The sequence below is a fragment of the Felis catus genome, chromosome B3 (genome assembly GCF_018350175.1).
Source record: "Felis catus isolate Fca126 chromosome B3, F.catus_Fca126_mat1.0, whole genome shotgun sequence".
Classification (NCBI taxonomy): Eukaryota; Metazoa; Chordata; class Mammalia; order Carnivora; family Felidae; genus Felis; species Felis catus.
Window position 1 is genome coordinate 133,284,408 of NC_058373.1, and position 25,047 is coordinate 133,309,454.

General features: G+C 45.8%; 1 protein-coding gene across 8 annotated transcripts in view; it reads left to right on the plus strand.

The window, feature by feature from the left end:
* Window positions 1–22,908, plus strand: part of TDP1 (tyrosyl-DNA phosphodiesterase 1) — a 93,357-nt gene extending 70,449 nt beyond the window's left edge. For 6 of the 8 annotated variants that reach the window (XM_011283442.4, XM_045060359.1, XM_003987908.5 and 3 more), the window contains 3 exons: window positions 2,072–2,174; window positions 14,759–14,867; window positions 21,652–22,908. In XM_011283442.4, coding sequence (XP_011281744.2) covers window positions 2,072–2,174; window positions 14,759–14,867; window positions 21,652–21,725 — 286 coding nt within the window. In that variant the 3' untranslated portion in view covers window positions 21,726–22,908. Of the gene's footprint in view, window positions 1–1,993; window positions 2,043–2,071; window positions 2,175–14,758; window positions 14,868–20,965; window positions 21,074–21,651 lie in introns of those variants that run through there. The other 2 variants (XR_002743235.2, XM_045060360.1) reach the window with 2 other exon arrangements.
* The last annotated feature ends 2,139 nt before the right edge of the window (window positions 22,909–25,047 follow it).

Below are 25,047 nucleotides of genomic sequence, written 5' to 3' on the forward strand. Positions count from 1 at the left end.
TATAACTCTTTTGGAGTTTTGGAAACAAAAGAGTTTGTCATAGGCAACCTCGTGGTGTCCCTGTGACACCCACAAGATACCTGGGTTTCTGCTGGACACTTAGAGGTACCTGTCTACACCACACACACTGCGGGCAGGGTTAGAGTTTGGGAAAAATACCCCTTGTCCTGGCTGCCCTGGGTACCAGTGATCCAGAGTGTATTTAGATATTAAAAAAAAAAAAATCATTAGAGATGTTCTTTCAAGGAATATTGATTTATCACCTCAACAGCTTACAAGTGACTTTCAGTCCAATTATAAAGGATATAGTTTAAGGCTCCGGATGCTTAGAATTCTATTAGAAGCTAAATACCAAGGAGGGATTGGAAGAAACCGTCTGAAGAGGGATCTTCATAGTCTCCTTTGACCTTTTTTGTTTGTTTGTTTTTGAGAGAGAGGCAGAGCATGACCAGAGGAGGGGCAGAGAGAGGGAGACACAGGATCTGAAGCAGGCTCCAGGCTCAGCACAGAGCTTGATGAGGGGCTTGAACTCACGAACTGTGAGATCATGATCTGACCCGAATTTGGCCACTTAACCAACTGAGCCCCTCCATTGATCTTTACCTTGGAATAAGCCCTCAAGAAGAAAATGTGACTACTAAAGAATGAAAACCGGCCTGCTAGAAAGTACCTCTGGCCTGTGATGGTTAGATGCTACAAGTCAAGGGAGCAGTCAGGCACTAACATAGAAAGTGGGGGAGATATTCCAAAGGAGACTGCTTCTACTTCACACTCACTAGTTGGTTGTGCCGTTAGACCTGTGGCTTTGCCCAGGAGGTCACCGTGTCTTACTAATGGGCGAGAGCCCTAAAAGCAAGCTTTCATCTTGGACTTGGAAAGTAAACCATTTTCCTAGGGTCCTATGACCCCTGCATTTTCCATCTTTATGATCCATCATAGACCATGGTATTCATGATAGTGGCCCTTGAGCATCAAAGTATAGTTTCTTGTTCTCAGTATGGTCCATTAAAGGAGGTAGGGATGTCTGTCCATATACTTTGTTAGCTTAATTGTTTTAACGGTTTTCTTAGCTCTGATTTCCGTAGTCCTTCTCTGTTCCCGTAGGACCTTCAACAGAGATGACACTTTTCACCTTACTTGGTAACTGTTTCTCTTTGACTCTCTGATTTCCTATTATGGCTTGCTTTAGAAGAATACTTGATGCTCCAGTGAATGAATCTTGAAATAATTCTGTTTTCCGTGAAGTCAGGCTCTAAGGGTCTAAATAGCTGAGAATATTCCATATTCTTAAAACAAAGTAGAATTTGGGTGAGCCTTGTTGAGGAAAAACCCGTTGATGATGGGTTTACAGTGAGTGGTAAGTGAGAGTCCTCGGCCTGGTTTGGTGCAGGAGAGCATGTTTCTAGGGAAGATGCTGCAGAGCTTAGGTCTGTTCCGAGCATCCTGATGGCATCTTGGCACCTTCTCTCTGGTCACCTCCAAGGCTCACTTCCGCTGCATCCTGTCATTTTTAGGCATATCGACCACTCTCTGCCCGTATAAAACATGATTCTGAACACACCATTACTATATGGATACAGATGCCAATCAGGTACCCTCAGTTGTTTTCTTTAGATTGAAAGTAGAAATGAGCACTTCCTGCCCCAAACTAAAGGCAGAAAAAAGGAGTGTGAAGCGTAAGATGTTATGTAAGATTATATTGACGTGATTTTTTCTTACATGCTACTTTGTTATGTAACACAGGCACCCTGGCTACACCAGAGTCATGGAAAGAAAGGCCTTTGGACAGGGGGAAAAAATAATCTAAGAAAGGCTGATCATTTTAATAGCTGTCCTCGGGGGAAAATGCAGATGAGGATGAAGCTATCCCAAATTGATTAGATACATCTTGGGGATTATAGCACGGCAGGATTTAACATTCCATTTCTAAAAAACGCATTATTCTGCCAAACACTGAGTGAATGTGATTGCAGCTATCTGTGTTTTTGACCAGGGTCTTGCAGCTGCGAAAGTTTGACCTGCACTGAAATACCTCATCGAGTCAGCCCTTTCTGTGTCCTTGTCCCTGCAGCGCGAATCTGTCCAAGGCCGCCTGGGGAGCATTAGAGAAGAATGGTGCCCAGCTGATGATCCGTTCCTATGAGCTTGGGGTCCTTTTCTTGCCATCAGCATTTGTAAGTTCACGCTTGAAACTGCCTGAGTGGTCCTATGTGGAACAGGTCGGGTGTGTATGTTCTCTTCCTTTGGTCCCGGTGACCTGAGGCCGGGGTTCTAGCCTAAGCCTGTGCTGACACATACGTTTAGCATTCACTATTCTGGGTGCAGCAAGATTGCTGCTCTCGCGGAGTGTACCTGGTGAGAGACTGAGGGTAATTGGTTTGGGTAAAGTTAATCACTGTATGTACGTATGTATGTATGTATTTATTATTTTATTTTTAAACTTTTTAAAAATGTTTATTATTGAGAGGCCGAGAGACACACAGCATGAGCAGGGGAGGGGTAGAGAAAGGGGAAGGCACAGAATCCAAAGCAGGCTCCAGGCTCTGAGCTGTCAGCACAGAGCCCGACGTGGGGCCCGAATTCAGAAACTGTGAGATCATGACCTGAGCCGAAATCGGTCGCCTAACCAACGGAGCCATCTGGGCGCCCCAGTTAATCACAATATTTAAATATTGCGAACCATAATGTGAAGATGTGTTACAAGGCGGTAGTGACAGGTCACCAAAGGGATGACTCAGCCAAGAACAAGACGTTCCTTTGGAGGAGGTCTTTGGAAGCTGGAAGGCTTGAGGAAGGTTGACGGATACTTAGGGAGAGGAGCAGGCAGGGTATCCCAGGTTAGGGGAGTGTCAAGAGCCCGAGTCGGGAGGCTAGGAGGCTCACAACAGCTACTCGAGTAGGAATTCAGGGGGGTCACAGGACCTGTGCAATCAGACTAACTGGTAAGCCCCCTGGAAACACACCGTGTTGGAAGCTGTGACTCTCTCAAGGTGTCTGGCACAGCCAGCTTATCTCCCAGCCTGGAACAGCTCTGTTTCTGCAGCTGAACACCAGACAGGTGGCTGGTTTTCACGTCAGAACTGGTCGCACGGGCCCTGATTTCTAAATATTAAAATCACCTTTGGCCCAGAGAGACCTTCTCACTCTAAGGGGCATACAGACCCCAAGACCACCGTCTCACCCCTCACATACTTGGTGGAATGCAGTCGGAACTGCCCACGTGACAAGATGGCCAATGCTTGTTTTCTTTTTTCGCCATCTGCTATACTTGAGCTTACGATAAACATACATATGATGCAGCGCCATCGTAAACCACGTGACTAGACCAGAAGATTCAGTGAAGGAGCACTGCCTGCTTGTTGTCAGGCTTCAATCCAGATCTATGTGACACGGCATGCCAGAGAACAAGCATCCCCACTCCACCCTGCCCAAGTGTCCTCACTATCCCCTCCCCGCTGTAGTGAAGTTCTTTTCTCCCTCTCTCCTCCTTCGTCAGTCTTTATCCATCCTTTTCTTCTCCAGCTCAGAGGGGTTTTGCTACAAGACTGTCAAGTAGGCCTCTCCAGAGGGTAATGTAAGATTCTAGCACATCTTGTTGCTTTCCTACAGAGTCAGAGCAGATCCTGACAGTGCTTACAACTGAAGACTCCCCTCCGTATCCCTGGAGGCAGATGGTTCCCCTTTTTCTGTAGACAAGGATGTGACTTCCCAAGGGTTCCACAGCTGTCCGGATTCCAGCCCTGAAACCACAGTCTCTCACTGATCCCTCCTGTGATGTTTCAGCATTATCACAGGAAGTAGTAGATTCACAACACTAGAGTGATAATGGGCAGTAATTTGGTGTGACTTAGTGACTGTAGCTTTGAACTAAGGCCAAGATTATCTCCCAGTAATAATTTAAGCAATTCAATAAGTTCCAGGTCCCTTTTGTTTGGCTTTTGTTGTCCGCATTTGGAAAATTGTAGTTGTTTCTAACTATTCTGACTCAATTCCTCATCATGAAAATGGTAGTGGGAAAGAAGTATATTGTGCTTTAGGTCCTCTAGACCCTTCTAAGCTTCTAATTTTACTTCTGATTCAGTTTCTGACTGTACATTAGACCCAGCTAATAGAGGAAAAACTGGGCACAGTCATTTAGAATCCCCAAATTAGATTCTTTCTTCTATACTGTTGGAATAAGAAAGAGCCCCCATTATAGCACATCTTAGGTAGAATAGATTCAGTTATTTACAAAGACTATCAGGCAAGAATAGAAAAAAATGGATTCCACCCCTACTACGCTAGGCCGACAGATTCAAGAGTGAGGCCCCAAGCACGGTGACCATTTAATTAATGTAGTGACTAAAAAGATAGGGTTTTATCCAGCAATCCGAGTTCCTTGGCTTGTCTGGAGATACAGATCCTAGTACAGTGCTTTATAGCAGGCTTCTTACATAACACTAGTAAGGACCCCAGACTGTCCCTGTCTTGTCATCAGACGTTTCTGGGTGTATTGTCTGTGTCCTTCACTGAACCATAAATTATTTGGGCAAGGTGCCAAAATGAGGCGTGTGGACAGTACACAGAAGTGCTTGACCTCACCCTCCCAAGGAGCTTCCTGGTCAAGTTGAGCTATAAGGGCATTTTAAAAAGGCACTTCTGTTGAGAAATGTCCATGTGTGGCCTAGGTGCTACGACCTGTGAGAGAAGTAACTGGCCTGAGTGAGCAGAACCCAAAGGGCTGAATGTGGATATTTGGGTCTTTTTCTTTGCTCTTGACAGCATCCAGCTTGAGCTTACACAAGCCCACAGAAGGGGGCAGTTTCCTGAAAAGATGTGAAGGGGAAGGTCATGGAATCGGTGGCCCAGCGGAGACTTGGGAGGGTGGAGCCGGTCCAGCACCGGGGACGCCCGCAGTACGCTGCCTGTCTGGGTCGCTGCCCTTGGTGACTCCTCCCCTGTGGCTTCTCCACTCATTTGCCGGCCGTTCCGCATGTACAGATAGCTCAAGTTTAGGTCTGCCTTTCACGCCTCTCTACTGTCCTGACCCTGTCCCAATAGTGGGCCTGTTTCCAGAGAAGGGCAGATGTTGTGAGTTAGGAAGCCACCCCAGAGATAGCTACTGCCAGAGGGTTTCCCCCGGAAGTGAGTTGATGTGTGTTTTATCAGTCTGCATAAAACCGTGTCAGGATTTTGCAGCATAGGAGCCTTTGTCCTTAAGCTACTCTATCACAGCATCTACGTCACTTACCGGTATGTGAAGTTTCTGGAAAGCCAGTGGACCTTTGCTTGGCCTTCACAGAATTAACATATACGGTTTTGACTCTGAGGGTAGCCCAGAGATCTCTGCCATGAGGTGATTTGTCATTTGGCTGGGGTAATTCGAACACAGAACGAGACACTCAGCTTCTGAAAGAGAGACTGTCTAGTACAACAACTCCACGGCCCCCTCCTCAGAATGTATCCCAGGCTCATAACTGAACATTCTGGCTGCCTGGAAGGACCATTCAGTCACTTGGTTCAGCTCCACCAGCTCCCCATGCCTGCAGTTCAGTAGCCCTGGGGATAGGAGGAGGAACAAGATGGAGTCTTCATTCTCATGAAAGCTCCTGGAGAATTTCAGGAAGCAGACAAGTTATCATAGTACATGACGACAGCTGTAGTGTGTGGGGTTCAGAATACAAAGACTCTGAGAAAAGACCTGGGGGCCCCGGGGAAGCTTCTTTAAGATCATATTTGACCTGGGTCTTGAAAAGTGAGTATGAGCTTAGCCTGCCGTCAGGAGAGAGGATGCTTCTAGCCAGAAAGAGCAGTGCATGTTATGTTCGAGAAGCAGCAGGCCATTCCGTGTGCCTGGGAAGGGGCTGGGATGTGGGCCAAGGCCTTGAGGTTGGACTCCTGTTTGGAAGGAGACCGGCAGGCAGGACCCACTGGAATTGTACTTTGTCCCATACAGACAATAGAAAGCTGCCAGTTTTTTAAGCAGCATTAGTGATCTCATCAGGCCATTTCTCAGAGAATTTGAAGCTTATAAAATACACCTCCAATCATGATAATTTAAATTATATTATTCAAAAGATACCTGAGAATAATGAGGGCCTTGTAGATCTCCTCAAATCCTCTTGATCACTTAAGCTACGTTATTAAAACAATTGATTGGGGCGCCTGGGTGGCGCAGTCGGTTAAGCGTCCGACTTCAGCCAGGTCACGATCTCGCGGTCCGTGAGTTCGAGCCCCGCGTCGGGCTCTGGGCTGATGGCTCAGAGCCTGGAGCCTGTTTCCGATTCTGTGTCTCCCTCTCTCTCTGCCCCTCCCCCGTTCATGCTCTGTCTCTCTCTGTCCCAAAAATAAATAAACGTTGAAAAAAAAAAAATTTTTTTTTTTTAAAAATAAAAAAAAAAAAATTGATTAATGATTACTATTACCCTCACCCCATCATCCTGACTCAAAGTGTGCAAAGTCATTTCTGAGTCCTCTTTTACACCCAAGCTTAGTGCTTAATGCTACTTAACTTCCTTAATGCTGCTTGATAATGGGTCACCTCTGGCATTCCTGCTGCTACCGTGACCAGAGACTGTCAGTTCCTGCCATAGTACCCTCCCATCATCCTTCCCAAGGCTGCTTCCAAGCTGCTCTCCACCCGGCTGCCAGAATGTCTTTGTAGACCACACATCAGATTGTGTCCCCTACCTTCAAATCTTGTAAGATAGAAGCCAGATTCCTTAGCATGTCCTACTTTTCAGGCCCTGACTCCTGACTACTCGGGCCTGACCACTTCTCTCGTCTCCGGCCCTTCATGTTCCAGCCATGTGGAACTACGAGTTTCCGTTATGGGTCGAGCCCGTCTGTGTTAGGGTTCTCCGGAGAAACAGACCCGAAAGGATGTGTAGATACATATAGAAAGAGATGAATTGTGAGGGATTAGTTCACATGATTTTGAAGACTAACAAGGCCCAGCCTCAGCCATCTGCCAGCCAGAGACCCAGGAGAGCTGTTGATATGGTTCAGTCTGAGTGTGGAAGCCTGAGGGTCAGGAGAGCTAATGCTTTCGATCCCAGACTGAGTTCGGAAGACCCGTGTCCCAGCCAACAGAGCAAATTCACCCTTCCGTGACCTTTTTGTTTACTCGGGCACTCAACACGTTGGACGATGCCCCCTCACACCGCGGGGTGGGGGGGCAGTCTTCTTTATTCAGTCCACTGATTCAGATGTTAATCTCATCTAGAAACACCCGCAGAGACACCCAGAGTGATGTTTAACTGGTCGTCTGGTATCCAGTGGCCCAGTCAAGTAGACACCTGATAACCACCATGTCCTCATTCACCAGCCTTAATCTGTGTCAGGAACAGCACCCCTACACCCCCCACACCCCCTTGCCTCCGCAGTCTCCACCCCAGGTGCCCCCACCCCACCCCACAGCTTTCTAGAACCTTGGCTCATCACATATCCCCCGTGTTACTGTTTACTTGAGTGTCTCCTTGACTAGACTCTGAGCCGCTTTCTCGTAGAGCTTGGCGCATCTGTTAGTTGATGTCACTTCCTTTAAGTTCCTGGAGGGCACACTGTCCTTTCTGTGAGGAGAACAAACATGGAAGTCCGTAGCTCCGGAAACCACATAATTTAGCACAGTGGCTGTTGTGTGTCATAGGTGTTCAGATACGTTCATAAGTAATACGCACCGTAGAATCACTCACCTAATTAAAGCTCATGTGCATACGTACACTTAAGAGTCCCTTGTGGTACTTACAAATGCCGATGCCTATATATTTAATAGATGTTCTTAAAATTTCTGTAGCCATTAATGTCAAAATGGTTCCTGATGAGAATGCAGGTTGTTGTAAAATGAGGCCTTATGTTTCCCTCTTTAGTACTAGCAGGACCTGCCTTTTAATGTTGTCCGTTACAAGTTTGCCAAATAGACTTAATACCCAGTTCTGTAATCATTTCTCTAACTGGACATCATCCAGAATCCGGTTTCTTGAGGTCAGCCCATCTTTGTGCTTCTTAGGCAGAGCTGCACGTCCAAAACACCCACGTCTCTGAGTTATCAGCAACTGGAGTTGCCACTTTTGTCCTTGTTTAGTAGGGCATCCTGATCCTTGTGTTCCAGAACACTGCCTTGAGGTTAGCATTGCAAACAGGCAAGTTTTGGGTACAGAATGAAGGGTCTCAGACACTGCTGAGGCAGTCACCTAGAAGGAACCTCAGCTCTGCACTTTCCCACAAAATAAGGACCTGTCACTCAGGAACTAGTCATTGGCTGAGTGAAGGGACATTTTCTGTGGCCTCAAAGTAGTGGATGGAGAGCCACCATTTTTCATTCGTCAAAATAAAGATGCTATTTGAAATCTCTGGGCTTGATCTGAAAGCTAAGTCTCTGGTAACCAAACATTGATTTGTTCACATTTTTTTTTTTTTTCTGCTTTTAAATGAATGAGTTAGTAAACACATCATTTCAGGATGAACCTAACTTGCCATTAGAGCCAGGTAGTCGACAGCTTTTCCTTTGTGAACACTTTCAGGAGCTTTAGGGATTAATGTCAAGGGTACATTTGACTGTGTACCTAGCACTCAGCTATTGTTGTTACACAGTAGGTGGTTAAAGACTGTTCTTTTGGATCTAATATTAACTTATCAAGTATATAATTTGGTGGGGGGGGTTGTCCCTTTAAATGTATTTCACTATTAGACTAATTCATTTAGGTCCAAGAAAATTAGAATATAGGAAAGATCCGATAATTTCCAAGGGTGGTAGCTGTATTCCAGATCTTAAGGCATCCTTGAGTACATCCAGGAGATACAAGTTTTCTGTTACGGACTTCATACATTTTGGTGTTTATTAAGCACCTACTTTGTCAGGTGCTGACTTGTCCTGGGCTTGAACCTGCCTGACACTTTGTGACTGCAGCAAGCTGCTCCTGATCTCTGCAAATAATGTGCATGACCATCTGAGAACCCCAGATCAATATCCAAGTTGGTTTCCTCCAGACAAAGGTAGCCTGAGCTTTCCTGCACTTGCCTTAGCGCTGAGGGGCACCCCGGCCCCTCCTGAGCCCTAGATTCATTTGCCCCCAAGATGGCAGGTTCTCTTTTCTGTCATCAGAGTCAAAAATGCTTCAGTCAAATCCACAGGAACTTTGTCTTCAAGTCTCTCTTTTCTGTTCTGGTTAAACTATTTTATTGTCTTTTTGTTGCCAGAATTGGTAAATGCCACAAGTATTTGCTCTCCTAGGACTGTGGCCTGGCTGGAAGAACTAATGAAATGCACAGGAGCCACCTTCTTAGCTTCCTCCCCTCCCCACCGCTTCTGCCCACCTGCTGTCTGTTGAGGCTGGGACTCAGGGTTTCCCAAGGGGCCACAGCTGGTCAACACCGTTTCGGGTGGAGTTTTTTCCTAAGCTTTAGTGTGCTCCCACTGAGCCAGTAAAGCCCCCTTCTGGCATCCTTCTCTCCTCTCCTGTCCTTGCCCGGTTGCCACAGCCTGTCCCTTCGGCCCTAGCAAGAGTTTCGCCGCCTGCTGCTACAGGTCCTTGTCGTCTTCTCTGGACTGATTCCGTCTGTCCCCTTGCTCCCTATCTTGGCTACGGCTTCACTTCTGAAGCTCCTAGTGCCCCTGCCGGGGTCTGTGTTCCTCTGACGTTAAATCTGCAGTGTCTCCTCTTGGCCCACGAGACGACATCCAGAATCCTTTGTGTGACACCACGGCCCCCTGTCACCTGGAGCAGCATGCCTCCCGGCCTCCGTTCTCTCCCCTTCCCCCCTCCCCCCCACACACCCAGGGCTCCGGGCACCCGTGAGTGCTTGTTGGCGGATGGGTGAGGTAAGCTGTGGCACTGGTGGCACACTGCCACTTACTAGTTGACTGATCCCGCGCCACTGTTTGCCTCCATTAGAAACTGAAATAATGTGGAAAGAGAGCAAAGAAGAACAGGTTGGAGAAATCCCAAGGATCAAGCAGAGGAACTCTCTAGGAGCACACGGTGTTAGAGGAGCCAGAGTGACAGTGGAGTTGGAGTTCTGCTTGCCAACTGTTAGGCTTTGGACCTGTTACTTCCATAGGCCTCCTTTTCCTCCGTGTGAGGTGGGGACAGTGCAGTAACGGACTTGTAGCATCGTTTGAGAATCGAGAGCTAATTGCCCGTAACCTGTTGAAACAGTGCCTGGCAGTCAGCAGTAGCCGGGTCAGCATGTAGCCCAAGCAGTTCAGTGGAAGGTGGAAGGCAGAGGTGAATGCAGTGAATCCACATCTTGACATCATACCCATGGTGACGGGATGCTCTTCCTTTCCTCCTTCTGTACTGCACCCCACCACAGGGACGTAGCCCTTTGCTTGCCAAAACCCCACCCTTCTCGGGCCTGTTGGGTTCGCTGTCCTCCGTGAAGACTTTTCTAAGCTCCCACCTGGAAACACTTGCACTTGGTCATACACTGCGTTATAGGAAGGACAAGACAGCTACCTTCCTGTAACTCGCTTCCTGGGCAATTAGTCCATCTTTGATTAAGAACCTTCTAGAAGGTTCACTGTTCTTGCTCTTTTACCCAGGAAAACTTGATGCCTTGTATAGGGTTTTACTGTTTGAGGATGCTAGTTGGATGCAGCTAAAAAGTAAACGACATCTCTAGATGAAATTTGAGCGTGTTTCTTGTTCTCTGTGATTGAGCTAAGCCTCTAAACCTAATCCGTCATGGTGATAACAGTTCTTTTCCTCCCGGAGCTGAAGGCAAAAGCCAGTAATTTCTCCAGTGTGATAGATGTCCACCCTCTCACCTGGTGTTTTATAAATATATTGTCTTAAGTGTCTTTTAAGTATCTGTGCCTGGGAGGGTGCCTTCCTCTGTTTTATAAAACGCCAAGTGATATCACTCTGATATATAAATAATGATAATTAGAAGACAGCCTCAAATTATTTGACATCCAGATTGAAGGGAAAAGTGGTACTTCTTTTTTTTTTCCCCCCTGTAATACCCTAGAATTTGGATCAGAAATGGCATTCAGGAAAAAAACATATTGCTCCCTGTCAGACATGGATGGCTCAGAGCTTCTTCTATGTGAAGTAAGACACCACGGATGGAAGCATGTGCCAAAACCTGTTGGGGCATCAGATCTGGGCCAGACCATAAAGAGTCTCAGTGCTTTGCCATGATTTGTTTGAAAATAACAGAAATAGACCAGGAGCCAGAGAAGAGGGAAGTTGTTTTATGTAAAACTCCACGTAAAGTACTTCATAGTCATTAAATTGACCTCATTTCCCAAACTCTGGCCTCTTTTCAAAAATGTCAAGAACCAGGGTTTCCAGAATTTGGTGCATCCTGATTTGGCCTGCTTTAATATAGCCTCGTAAATTTTCAAGGAATTCTTTTGTTGTGGCTCCTGGTGGGGAATGTGAGACCATTTGTTTGCTTAGTTGAAGAACAGAAGACTAAGAATCAGTAAGTCAGGGTTTGATTTCTAGCCTTACGACTTAATAGATGAATGGCCTTGGGCGACTATTTAACCTCCAAATGTACTTCCTCCCCTGTAAAATAGGAGTAATTTCATCACAAGAGCACCCTGAATATACTTCCTATACTAATTTATATCCATGTGCCAGTCACTGTTCTGAATAACTGACTTACTCTCAACATACCATTTAATAGCTGAGGAAACTCATGCCCAGAAACGTTAAGTAATTTACCTAGAGTCACACAGCAAGTAAGTGATAACGCGGAAGAATAGATTAAGGTCCAGAACTCGTTGAAGGTAAGCTGTGAAGAGGGATGCCAGTGTGACTGTTGTGCAGATGGCCCAGCAGCCCTCTGCAGGGTGGAAGTGTGGGTGAGGGGCAGGCTGCAGTGTCCCTTTCCAAGTGTCCTTGGTCTCCCTGCCCGCTTCCTCCTCTGCCCTCGTATGTCCCTGATTTTTTACTGGGTTTTCCTTCAGTCTCTTTCAAATCCATTTCCTTCTCTTTCCACTGACCTCACTCTCCCGAACTCCCCTCGTTTGTGTCTCAGCTTTTGTTACGATGCTTGATATTTGTATCCACATTACCGTGCACTAATCCATCTCCCGGTGGCGTAGCAGCCGCTCCCGGTCTTCTGGCTCTCACAGGTCCCAGTTGGGTCTGTTCTCATCTGTGCTCGGCTGCATTTATATTGGAACTTCACAGTTCAAAACCCTGCAACTCCTCACTGTATGTTAGAGTAAGGACCACGCTCTTTAACTGGGGTCCTGTGATGCTTTGGTTTGTAAGTGACAGATAATCGACTAAAACAGTGTAAGAAAAAAGGCAAACACAGAGAGTGAGTCCGTTGCTTCAGGCACAGCTGAATCCAGGGGTTTGGGGCCATATTATCAGAGTTAATTTTGAAATACCTGAGAGCCCCCAGCAGCTCAAGGCTCCCATGTTACCAAATGAGCTCCCCAACAGAAGGATGGTCTCCCCGCCAATGGCTCAGACTTGGCCCACATGCCCGGATATCCTGAGTCACCGTGGCATGGGGTTGGGCCCAGTTAAATAGGTACGAGCCACAGATGTCCATACTGCTTCCCGTTCAAAACATTGACGAATCTGGTTCTCTCCAGCGTTCCTCAGTCCTCTCCCTGTGCATTAGGTTATTCACTCCCCATCCCCCTCACGTGGCTGCGGTATGCTTTTCCAGCTCTGCCTTCAGTTATGCCGGTCTCCCTTGATGTTCTTTCTTGCCATCTCTTTGTTTATCAAAATTAGACCAATTTCTCAAGGCCCAGCTGTAATCTTTGCTACAAAGCCTTTCCTTATCCTACTACTGGCAAAAGGCATTTCTTCCTTTTCTGTCTAGAGTCCAGCAGGCTATCACTTACTGCCTTTCATTGTGTTAATAGTCTCCACCTTCATCATTCTGGACCTTTCTTCATCACACTTACCTTTCTATAGGCCTTCGTGGGTACTGAGCACTTAGGCATTGATTTTCTCTCTGCAAAAGCCTGTAGAGTAAGCAAGCAAGGTACCTCTGTCCTAATTTTGCAGTTCAGCGTTGCTTGAACACCAGCTGCGCACCAAGACTGGGTGTTGACATGAAAGACATTTTACCATGATGACATCCAGATGCTTTATTCAGATTTTACAAATGAGAAAATTGAGCCCAAGTAAGTAAGTGGTCAGGTGTACCACTGACCATTGTTTTTAGCTCCTGGAACATGCAAACTCTTTGCTGCCTCTGCGACTTTTCAGAAGCTATTCCTTCTGCCTGGAATATTCTTTCCACTCTCACCTCTCCTAACCCTACTCCTCTTCCAGATCCTGATTAAAATGTCACTTTTTTAGGGAGACTTTTGTTGATCATTTCCTTCCCCCAAGTCTAAAACAAGTCTCCTGTTCTCTCCCAGTACTCCTCTGTTTTTCCTCACAGTGCTCATCACAAATTGTAGTTACTTTACTTTGATAAATGCATATGTTTGATGCCTCCCCACTAGACTGTGTACCCCCATGAAGACGGGGACAGTGGCATCTTTAACTCTTAAGCACTCAGTGCCTGGCACTGATGCCTGACACAGAGGGGGCACTCAAGAAATACTGTGTCGAGGGGCCCCTGGGTGGCTCAGTCCGTTAAGCATCTGACTCTTGACTTTGGCTCAGGTCATGATCTCACAGTACATGGGACCAAGGCCTGCGTCGGGCTCTGCACTCAGCGTGGAGCCTGCTTGGGATTCTCTCTCTGTCCCCCCTCCCTCAGCCTGTCCCCTGCTCATGTGCACTCGAGTGTGCGCACTTTCTCACTTTCTCTAAATAAACACTAAAAAAAAAAATGTGTTGAACGAAAAAATGCAAATATCAGCCGTTCTCACAGCTCAGTAAATGCCAGAGCAATGTTAGAGCTCAGGTTGCCCGAAGCCCCAGTTAGCGTAACTCCCGACTCTTACCGTGTCCTACTCTGTGCCCATGAGCAGCCTCCCCTACTAAGTTATGTGATCACCAAGACTAAGAACTATTCGAGTTCTTTGTATGGGTTCCAAAGACATTAACCCTGTTGAATATGTGGGTATTTAGATTATGGATGGTAGGTACCTGTTTGGTTGTGTGGACAGAAGGGACGAGAGACAGACAGACAGACTGCCTTGCAAGCAAGGTGCCAGGATAACCCATAAAGGAAACCAGAGGAGGATGATAATGTGTGGAGGCAAGAGGGGAATGAGTCTAACGTATTGAGCGCCTGCCCTGCTGCACAGGCCCTGTGCTGGAAGGCAGTGGTGGTTAGAAACATCAGCCTAAGTACAGCACGTTAACTTGTACCCTGATAAGATCCAAAAATAATACCCTATTCTGGAGTTCTTGGAATAAACCTTCCATTTTGGTGAGTCTTGAAGAGTTTTTGTTTTCATATTCCTATCATATTATATTGGAACACTTTCGTTATACATGAAGGCAACTTTTATTCTTACACCAGAGTGAGCAGCCTGTTACTATAGCAATATTGAAAGTATTTTGAGGTATTTATATGCAGCATCTTCTACACACTCCTTCAAACTGTACATAGCAGTCAGTAGAAATAGGCTATAATATCCAAAATTGTTTTTCTCTCTCTTTTCTCTATTAAACTTCTGTGAACTTGGTTATAATTTAGTTTTTAAAATGTGAGCCTTTTATTTTCGGAAAGATTAATTTAGGGGAGTCGTGAATATATCTGACCTATGAAACATCAAAAAATAGCTCTGAAATAATTTGAATTTTGTTGTGAGTACCATCAAGATATAATTGCTGCATGAGATCTGTCTTTTTCAGCAAATACGGTGCAATCATCGATTCCTTCTGTGTGTCTGCAGGGCCTGGACAGCTTCAGAGTAAAACAGAAATTCTTCTCAGGGAGCAAGGAGCCAACATCCTCCTTTCCGGTGCCATATGATCTTCCTCCAGAACTGTATGGAAGTAAAGGTAGGACACAGGTGAAGGGAAAGTGTCCGTGTTTTACACCAAAAGAGAAACAGTGCCGAGGAGAGAGCCGTTGGTCTCCCAGTGGGAGGTTGGCTCATGGAAAACTTTGGAAACGCAGGTTTGAGGAGGCCCCTTTGCTGCCCTGTCTGGGGTCGCAAGAGCTGTAGTTCTTGAAACGGTTGGTCCCCAGGATCCCTCTGCACTCTTATTATTAAGGACCACAAAGAGCTTTTATTTACATGGGTTTTTAGATCTCTTGATGTTTACTATATTAGAAATTAAAACCAAGAATTTTGGTTAGTTTTAAAGTAATAGTAATAGACCTAATTATATATATACACACACATATATATATAATTTCCCCTCCCCCCCCCAAAAAAAAAGAAAGTGAGGAAAATGGCATTATCTACAATTTTTGCAAACCTCTTTACTAGCTGGGTTAATGAAAGATAGTTAAATTCTCATAAATGCTCTGTTGTGATATGATGTAACAAAGCATCTGTACACTCATGAAAAAGTGAAAATGAATAATGGCTTAATATTTTGATGAAAATAATTTTGACTTCACAGATACCTCCCATCCTCTTAAAAGGGAGATGCCCTGGCTGCCCAAGGCTGTGACTTTCTTAAAGGCAGTGACCAAGTATTTTCTGTCATAGAAGGTCATTGGAATGTTGGTTCAGGTTCGTGGTGTTTTTGGAGGCAAGCTGGCTGGCATGAATGGCATCTGGTTCTGACCCAGCCCCACAGGCTGCAGGGCCACTTTCCTCGGGCCCAGAATGTCTGTCTTTGAAGCGAGTTCACGCTTACTAGACTCACATAGAGCAGATGTATAATCAGGATGTGCTTGTTAATTTAAAATGGCGAAAGGTCCTATTACAACCAGCGTATTTCTCCTGGAAGGTAGGTGCCTACGCAGAGAGCCAGACCATAGTCGACCGTTTTTGAGTGAATGCGGAATCTGAACGGGAAAATCTTTGTTCTTGATTGGAAAGTTTTAATGACCTCACGCCATTAAGATTCAAAATCTCTAATTCCCTAACAGAGTCAGCCTGGCACAGTGGGTCCCTTTCTTCCCTGGATGGTGCTCGCTGGGTTCTAGATACTGCCCCACCCTCACTCACCCTTTCTGGCTTTTTCATGGTAACCACACCAAACCTGCCCCTGCCAATGGGCCTGTTTCTTAGATTGTACTGACACATCTGACCCAGTTTGTACTGTCTCCTGCTGTTAGTGTGCCGACTGCCTCTGGCGGGTGACTTACAGCTATAAACAGTTGTGTTGATAGTAAATTTCAGAAGGCTTTTCTTTTTCCTGTTTTCTAAGCTGTGTATGTTTGAATTCTCTAAATTTGTTAAATCCTCTAAATTTGTTGTATATTCATGCATTTTCATTTTTCACTAGCAAGATTATATCGGTTTTGTCACAATTCCAGAAAATCTACCCCCACCCCCACCCCCTGCACACGCAAATGAAAACTACTGCTAGAGAACCAGGCTGTGTTTCTGTGTTGCCAGCTGTGCAACTTATTAAGTGACCTTGGGCAGTTGTTTGCTTCCTCTAGGCCTTAGTGTCTCTATCTATAAAATGGGAAAATAAGAGTGTCTACTTCAGAGAGTTGTTGAAAAGAGTAACCAAGATGCTATCTTATCTGTCAAGCACCTAACACCGTATCTAGTGCAGAGTTAGCAGTTCATAAACGTTAGCTATTGTTGCTGTTTTTTAAAATATCCAGGTCAGTTCCTGGCCCATCATGGTGGATCAGTGTTCATTTTCTCTCCTTCCCCTTGGTGAGCTGATGATGAAAAGAGCCTAAGGCCTGTGCAGGACAGTCCCTGAATTGCCCAGTGTCTCAGGACATGAGCGTGAAGACCTCTCCTTCCACCTTCTGGCTTTACGCTGTGGCTTCGTCTTTTCTCCCCTGTCTGTTCTTCATGCTCCTTTTGTTTTTTTTGCCTTAAACCTGAATTCTGAATAAGCTTAGCGGAGGTGGGGACTGACTGACTTAAGCTTGACTTCCCTTAGTCTGGCCTTGGGCTATGTACTTGCCACCCCCAGCCCAGAATCTTGGGTAGAATTCCACCTCCTCCACTTAATCATAATCTCCAAAGGACTTCGAAAGCAAGAACGAAAGAGATCAAGGAGCCTTAAAAACATCCCAGAGCTTCTTCAGTTCCAGTAGAAAAAGCATTCCCCAGGGGTGCCTGGGTAGCTCAGGCAGTTGGGCATCTGACTCTCGATTTCCACTCAGGTCATGATCTCATGGTTGGTGGAATCGAGCCTTGAGCTGAGCTCTGTGCTGACAGCTCAGAGCTTGCTTGGGATTCTCTCTGTCCTCCCTCTCTCTGCCCCTCCCCTGCTTGCATGCATGCACACACATGTGCACGCGCGCTCTCTCAAAATAAACTTAAAAATTAAAAAATAATGGGACATACAGAACTTCAGAGGCTTTGGTTATATTCTATTAAGTGATCTATCCCCCCCTTTTTTAAATACATACAGTATATGTATGCAGTTGGCCCTTGCACAGTGCAGGGGTTAGAGGCACCGACTCCCAGTGCAGTTGAAAATCCACATATAACTTCTGACTCCCCCAGAACTTAACTACTAATAGCCTACTGTTGGCCAGAAGCTTTACTGATAGCATGAAAAGTCGATTAACACATACTTTGTATATGTATTATATACTGCATTCTTAGAATAAAGTAAGCTAGAGAAAAGAAAATGTGAAGGAAATCATAAGGAAGAGAAAATACACTTAGAGTACTGTATATATTTATTGAAAAAAGTCCACGTGTAAGTGGACCCATGCAGTTCAAACCCATGTTGTTCAAGAGTCAACTACAATATTCTTTTCTCTGAATTTCTGACATAATTTTAGATTCAGAAAAAAGTTACAAGTACAAAGAATTCCCATGTTCTCTTCACCCAGGGTCCCCAAATGTCAGTGTTTTAGAATATTTGCATATCTCCTTTCTCATGTTAACTTTTTTCTGATCCATTTAAGAGAAAATTGCAAGCAAATACTTCAATATATATTTCTTAAAAATACTTTTACATAACTACAGTACAGTTATCAAAAGGAATTAATATTGATTCAGTACTATCATCTACAGAATTTATTCGTATTTCATCAGTTGCCCCAATAATGTCCTGTATAGCAAAAGGGAAGTTCCAGATCACGGGTCACATTTGGCCATCATGTCTCTTTAGTCTCCATTAATTTGGAACAGTTCCAGAAGCTTTTTGTTTTATGATAGTGACACTTTGCTGAGCACAGGACAGTTATTTTATTTTATTTTTTAACATTTATTTTAAAAAAATTGTTTAATGTTTATTCATTTCTGAGAGACAGAAACAGAGCCTGAGCAGGAGAGGGTCAGAGGGAGAGAGGGAGACACAGAACCCAAGGCAGGCTCCAGGCTCTGAGCTGTCAGCACAGAGCCCGACACGGGGCGCGAACCCACAAACCACAAGAGTATGACCTGAGCCAAAGTCAGACATTTAACAGACTGAGTCATCCAGGCACCCTTCACAGGCCAGTTATTTTATAGTCGGTGAGGGACGTTATACATTTGGTTTGTCCACTGTTTCTTCACAAGTAGATCCAGGTTGTGTACTCTTGCCAAGAATACCACACAAGAAATGTGGTTTTTTTGGTGCATCATATAAGGAGCCACGTGATAATTACCTGATTACTGATGAAGTCAATATTGATCATTTGGTTAAGGTGGTATTTGCCAAGTTGTATATATCTTTTGCAGGTTTAGTATATTTCAGATTTAAGTTTTAAGTGTGTGGAACTAAGCTGATTAGCTGTGTAGGTAATTGCTCATTTGAAGAGGTCATTAAAACCTTGGCATATGTGATGCACATGGTCTAGATTAAGCACATACGTAGTGTATGATTATTTCTCTCAAGTGCTTTAAACCATTGGTTCCCATAGAGTTTAGCCACTCCCCCTACTGCTTGATTCACTTGCAATAATTTCTTGAATTCAGAAACTTCAGTCTAGACCTATCAGAATTATTGCTAAATAGTAGAGGCGGATTCATAAACTGTTTTTGAAAGGGAAACAGCTGATTGAACTTTCTAATCCAAAGAAAATGCAAAAGAAGTCATATAAAATCGTTGATACACTTTTAAAGACCTGTTTTTGAAAGCTCTTTGGAAATGAGGACTTTTTTTTTTTTAAATCGGAGAACCAGGAAAGGTTTTTAGACATGATTTTGATCATCTCTGTTAATAAAATCTATTTTTGTTTCATAGTACAAACAGAAGGCTGACACCAAACTTCTAGCTTAGTTTTTTTTGTTTTTTTTTGTTTTTTTTTTTAATATTTGTTTATTTAGAGATGGGGAGGGAGAGAATCCTAAGCAGGCTCCACGCTATAAGCGCAGAACCTGACACAGGGTTTAATTCACAAACCATGAGATCATGACCTGTTCATCTCCCTGGTTTGGGCTCCTTCCTACTGGACATTGTCTTCTACACGGCTGCCATGCATATCTTCTATCACACTCCTGTTTTAAATTGTTTCATTGTATCCCAGGAAAAAGACAGCTTCTCATCCCAGACTGTCAGATCCCAGACTGATTGTGTTAAGATCACCTTTAGAACTTGGTAAAAGCATGTATTGCCAGGGCCCCACCCAGACCGACTGAAACAAGGTCCCTCGAGGTGAGTTGTGGAGAAGTGCACCAGCAGTTGTCACGTCAGCCAGCTTTGGGAACCACAGCACAGACATGAGGTTCAGAATTCCAGGACCATGGCCTGCCTGCTGTGTGTCTGCCCCACGGGACTGCACCCCCGGGGACCACAGCCTTGTGCCTGGCTCCCAGCCAACACTCAACAGATCCCTCAGATCTGCGCATGCCTATATCATGAGGCACGTTTTTCTCCCATGGGACAGTTTTGGAGGGCTGCTTAAAACAGGCTTTCCTCTAAGCCCGCAAGTATTAACGCTGATTTCCAGGAATAATGGGCAAAAAGACCCAGCAGAGAGACAGCCAGCATGGCAGGTGATCAGCTCACAGATACAGACATTTGCTCACTTACAAAGCAGAGTGTCCAGAGATTTGCCAATAGCACGGTCACCTTACTCGATCATTGTTGGCCACCAGGGAGAGGAGGAAATGCAATGGTGGTCTCGAAGTTACTGGCTGACTGGCAGATGTGTGCATCACAAACCCTGCATTGGTGGTGAATCTAATAGCTGCTCTTACAGCAAGGATCCTGGGGTGCTCTGCCTGGGGATGAAGTAGAGCCGATGTTACCAATAGAGCAGTTTGCAGAAAAGACGGGAGAAGTGTAGCCGCAGAAGAGGTGCTCCCAGTGGGAGAGAGTTGGTGCCCTGTTGAGGCCGGTGTAGCTGTGGGGAGTCTCCAGCAGCATCTTCCCGGGACTCCAGCCCTGCCAAACCCTCACCTCTTACGAAGCGAGCTTGCAACACAGTTCCACACGGGCCGGGCTTCTGGCTTTCTAACAAGCTGGTTTAACTGTGTGTGGTTTCGGGCTTTCACACCCTCTCAAGGTCAAAGAGGAGAACAGAGTCCTGATAGCTTGTTGCCATCTTTGGCATTCTTTCCCTGCACGTCCTGCTGGATGCTGCTCTGCGCATGCTGGCTCTGCAATTATTCCACAGATGATTCAACACTGAACTGTGAGGAGAGCCTCGCATTGTTTGCCAGGCCATCCTCTGAGCTACCGTGTTACCTCTCTGTTCGGGAGGAAGGGAGAGCTTCCCCTAAGAGCGGGCTGGCAGGGCTGAGCAGCTGCTCGTGTGGATGGTAGTTTCAGCTCACCTGCCAAGTGGTTGGTTCCCTGTAAGCACTCAGCCTTCTGGAGTTGTGTATTTGAGACTCAGTGGGGAGATTCCACGGGGATTTATTTTTCACCCTCGCAGCGTATTTACACCCTAGGCATATATGGTTCTTTTGAATTGGTTTGATTCTAGCAGCAGTGAAGCGTGGTAGAAGTAATTTGTTCATATTTTTTCAGTTTCTGAAACCTCAGTTAGAGGGGGGAAAGTTTGCATTTTGGAGCACCTGCAACATGTCAGGAACTTCTACAGGTGTTCTCTCATTTATGTTTCACAGTAATCCTGGGAGGTTGCTTGTGCAGCTAATTCCCATTTCACAGACGAGGAACCTGAGGCCAAATTTGAACATAGGTCTTCAGGGTTGTTTCCATCGTGTCGTATCAAGGTGTGTTGTCTTCTTCAACATTGCCCTGCAGTCATTATAGAGACCCTCCTGCCTCATCAGTTCCTAACCTAAGGAGCAGAACGAAACCATTTCACGGATGTGAAAATGAGCCCCTTGGTTATATGTGACCATGACCATGCCATCTGTTACTGTTGGTTTCTCCAGCTTCATAAAAGGAGAAAATAATAACTGCCCTTGTTAAGGTTCTTTCTCTGCTGGACACTACATGGCTTTATCTCCTTTAACTCTCGTGACAGTCCCACGGTGTAGGCACAGATAAGGACTCTGGGGCTGAGGGAGGTGAAGTCACTTGTCAGTGTAAGTGACAAGCCGGAATGTACCTCCTGGCTTCTGCTTGCCTGTTTCCACATTCACTTGCCTGGGTCTTAGCACAAACCTTTACCGACAGCCTTTGTCTGAAATGGACTGTTGTGTGGGGTTGGTTCAGAAAAGCTTTTTAACAGTTCGTAGACTCCAGCACATGGGTGGTTTTATCCTACGAGGTAAGTGAATTTTTTTAATCCTGTTCAAATAAGTGTTATACATATGTAATATGTTTTTTCTGCCCTGCCCCCCAGATCGGCCATGGATTTGGAATATTCCTTATACCAAAGCACCAGATACACACGGGAATATGTGGGTTCCCTCCTGAGAATCTTAAAGTACTGTGGAATTTAGGTTTAAGGCATCAGGCCCCAAATATTAGATGTTGTTTGTACTGGACGTTCACCCGTAAGTTTTATCTCTACACCCCTACAAAACTGCAAAAGTCACTCCTGTGAACATGGATGCTGGTTATACTTTTAATGGTCATTAACAGTGTCACTAAAAAAAAACCTCACTTTTCTAAACTTTGGAATGAAAACTGGACAGCGTTAAGAGAATACACGTAAAACCATCCTCCGAGCGACGTGGGATCTCACGGTGGTGCCAGCTCTTCTGAAGACGGACTCTGCGTGTCGCGCCCCATCGGGAAAGGCGCTCTGGATTCAAACGCAACTTGTCAGGGGAGGAATGTGATTGTCCGCTTATTACCCAGCCCGCAGCTGTGTGTCTCAGGGTTGGCGGAGGTTGGGGCGGCAGCTGTTGAGACGCCTGGGTCCTGCTGCCTCTCGTCTCCCCGCAGCCTCACGGGGCTTGTCCTGCTCCCGGTGCTGTGCCAGCCCCCTCTCTGCGCACGGGCGGGTCGCGCTGCCCCTTACCACCTGCCCTTTCCTCGCCCGTTCCTCCGAGTGGAGCGGTGTCTCTTTCATCCCCACAAAATTCCGGAAAAGACACACACAACCATACAAAAGTACAAGTATTGTACTTGGAAGAAACCCTGAAAGATGACCTAATTTGGTGCCTTTGATTCACAAGTGAGGAAACTGAGGCCCAGAAAGGTTCAGGATGACCACCCCCTCCCCACCACGCCCCCCATCACATAGCTGGTTTGGGTCAAAGCTCTGAGGGTCTCTCTCTGCTTTATGTTCCTGTGTCCTTCATACTTAGAAATCAAGTTCTCCTAAGATGTAGACCCTCTTTTATTTTTTTTCTACATGAGGCTGATTTCATTTTGTCACCACCTTCATCTTTGAAGCGTGTTGAATGTTAATTTTGAAAGATTTTTGAAGATAGCTTTTCAGACCGTTCCTCAGAGGCCTACGATTTTCACCTTTAGGAGCCAGCGGGGTGGGCGGGGGTGCGTTGACAGAGAAGACAGCTGCGGGCCTCCACCCTCGTCCTGTCAGAGCAGCTCTGCTTCACCTATTTTAGATTGTGGGATTCTGTCAAGGATATTATCGACGGGTGTGTGTGTGTGCACGTGTTCTGCTTTTTAAAAAGTTGAAAAGCCATTGGTTAGTTTAACCAGTTCATTACCCAGGTAAGAAGACGAAGGCTTAACCCTTTTCTGACCATGCCTTCTACTTCCCAGAACATGCAAACCCTACATCACGTGAGCCTGAAGGCATTGGGAAGGCACCCGGGGCTGGCCCGGAGTGGATGGCCGGCGGTCTGTGTGTCCAGAGGACTGGCTGGGGCGCCTGGCTGGCTCAGAGGAGCGTGGGGCTCTTGGTCTTGGAGTCATGAGTTCAAGTTCCATGTTGGCTGTACAGATTACCTAAATAAAACTTAAAAGCAAAAAAAAAAAAAAAAAAGGATGGGCAAAGTACCCCAGGATTCTCACCAGCATGGTGGTCCCATCCTGGGTGGGGGTGGGAGCAGCACCGAGCAGGCCTCTGTCAACAGGAGCGGTGTCCCCAGGACTGAAGAATCAGCCTGTTCTACAGCGGGATTCAGCCTGGGCTGTGCGGGGTGGGTTCGGCCCATCAAGAGGGCAGCAGATGGACAGCGGTCACAGCCCCCTGCTCGGAGGCGCTGTGTGGAGTCAGACACGCAGGCACGTCGCTCGTCTGCTCCATGTAACTGCAAGGTGTGTGGGAGCTCAGAGCTGGGCTGGGACTGCCGAAGTTTGAATCCCAGCCCTGCCACTTGCTGTGCGACCTACACCAGGCTGTTTAACTTCTCTGTGCCTTGGGCCCCTCAGCTGTAAAATGGGAGTGGTGTCAGTCCTCCTTGCAGATGGTTGAGAGTGGGGAGTTACTGTGTGAAGATGCTTGGTGCCCGCACAGAGCGAGAACTGTCCAGGGATTGCTACTGCGGCTGCCATAGTTGATTCGTTAGCATTATCCTCATTTTCCTGATAAGGGACTCATTCAAAACGGTGAAGTGTTTGTGCAAGGTCACACTTCCAGAAAGTGCTCTTACCAGTATTTGAACCCGGGGCTGGCAGAATCCAAGTCCTCTTTTCTGCCAGGTGGTTCAGGCTTCCAGGTAACGTGGCGTCTGAGGAGATGGGCAACCTTTACCCCCCAGGGTGTTGTAGACAGATCCTCTTACAGAGCACAACCAGCTGGTACGGCATGTCAGATTCTGATGAAAGTTTCTAAATGCTCATTTTCTGTGTGTGTGTATACGCATGTATATATACACATATATATACATATACGTATATATGCATATATATATACGCATGCGTATATATGTTTATGTGTGTACGTATATGTGTATATGTATACATACGTGTATATATATATATATATATATATATATATATATATATATATCGTTCTGTATATGTGTTTCTGGTTCATGGGCCATACTTAAGGTAACATTCCTCCACACCCCATGGGGACCCAGAAGAGCCCAATGGAAATAAGTTCTATAGAACAGGTGGGTAGGTACATCAAGGTAACATTAGGGGAAGTCCATAGTCAAGGGTTATGCACTCCGGGTGTCCAGGCCTGACTGCTAACAGCAGCCTCCTGTGCCCCTTGTCCTGGTCAGCATGGGCTCAGGGAAGGCAGGCCAGCATAGAGTCAGTAACATGAGCTTTCTGGGCACAGTTGATGGCACACATGGAAAATAATGCCCCAAGAGTAATCAACATGGGAACACAAAAAACAAGTTCTATCCCATCTGTTCCTTTTTTTAAATGGGACTGACCGAATTGCCCACAGTGCTACAAAAAAGCATCAAACATGCCTGTTAATGTTTGAGGAAACCCACATTGGGGTTTAACAGTCCTTTCTCCCTGCCTCGAGGAACCCTCACCCCTAGTGCCTGCCTGTAGCTGCCTGCTGCCTTTATCCTTTTTCCCCACCCCCTCCAACCTCCTTCAGATCGCATGGCAACACTCTCCGGTGACTATATATCTGCTGAGGGCAAACATCCACATCAAAATGCAACTTCCTGTCTTTTCATAAACTTCTATAGATTTATTGACTTATCAAAGAGTTCCTCGGGGCACCAGGGTGGCTCAGTTGAGCATCCAACTCTTGATTTTGGCTTCTCCCTTTACAAAGGTGGAGATGTAGCCTAAAGGTCTAAACGAGATTTTGATTCCCGATGATGAATGTCAACAGAATATTCTGAATGCTTGAGCGTTTAAAGAGACCTAAAAAATTTTTGAGGCAGAAAATAGCCCCTACACA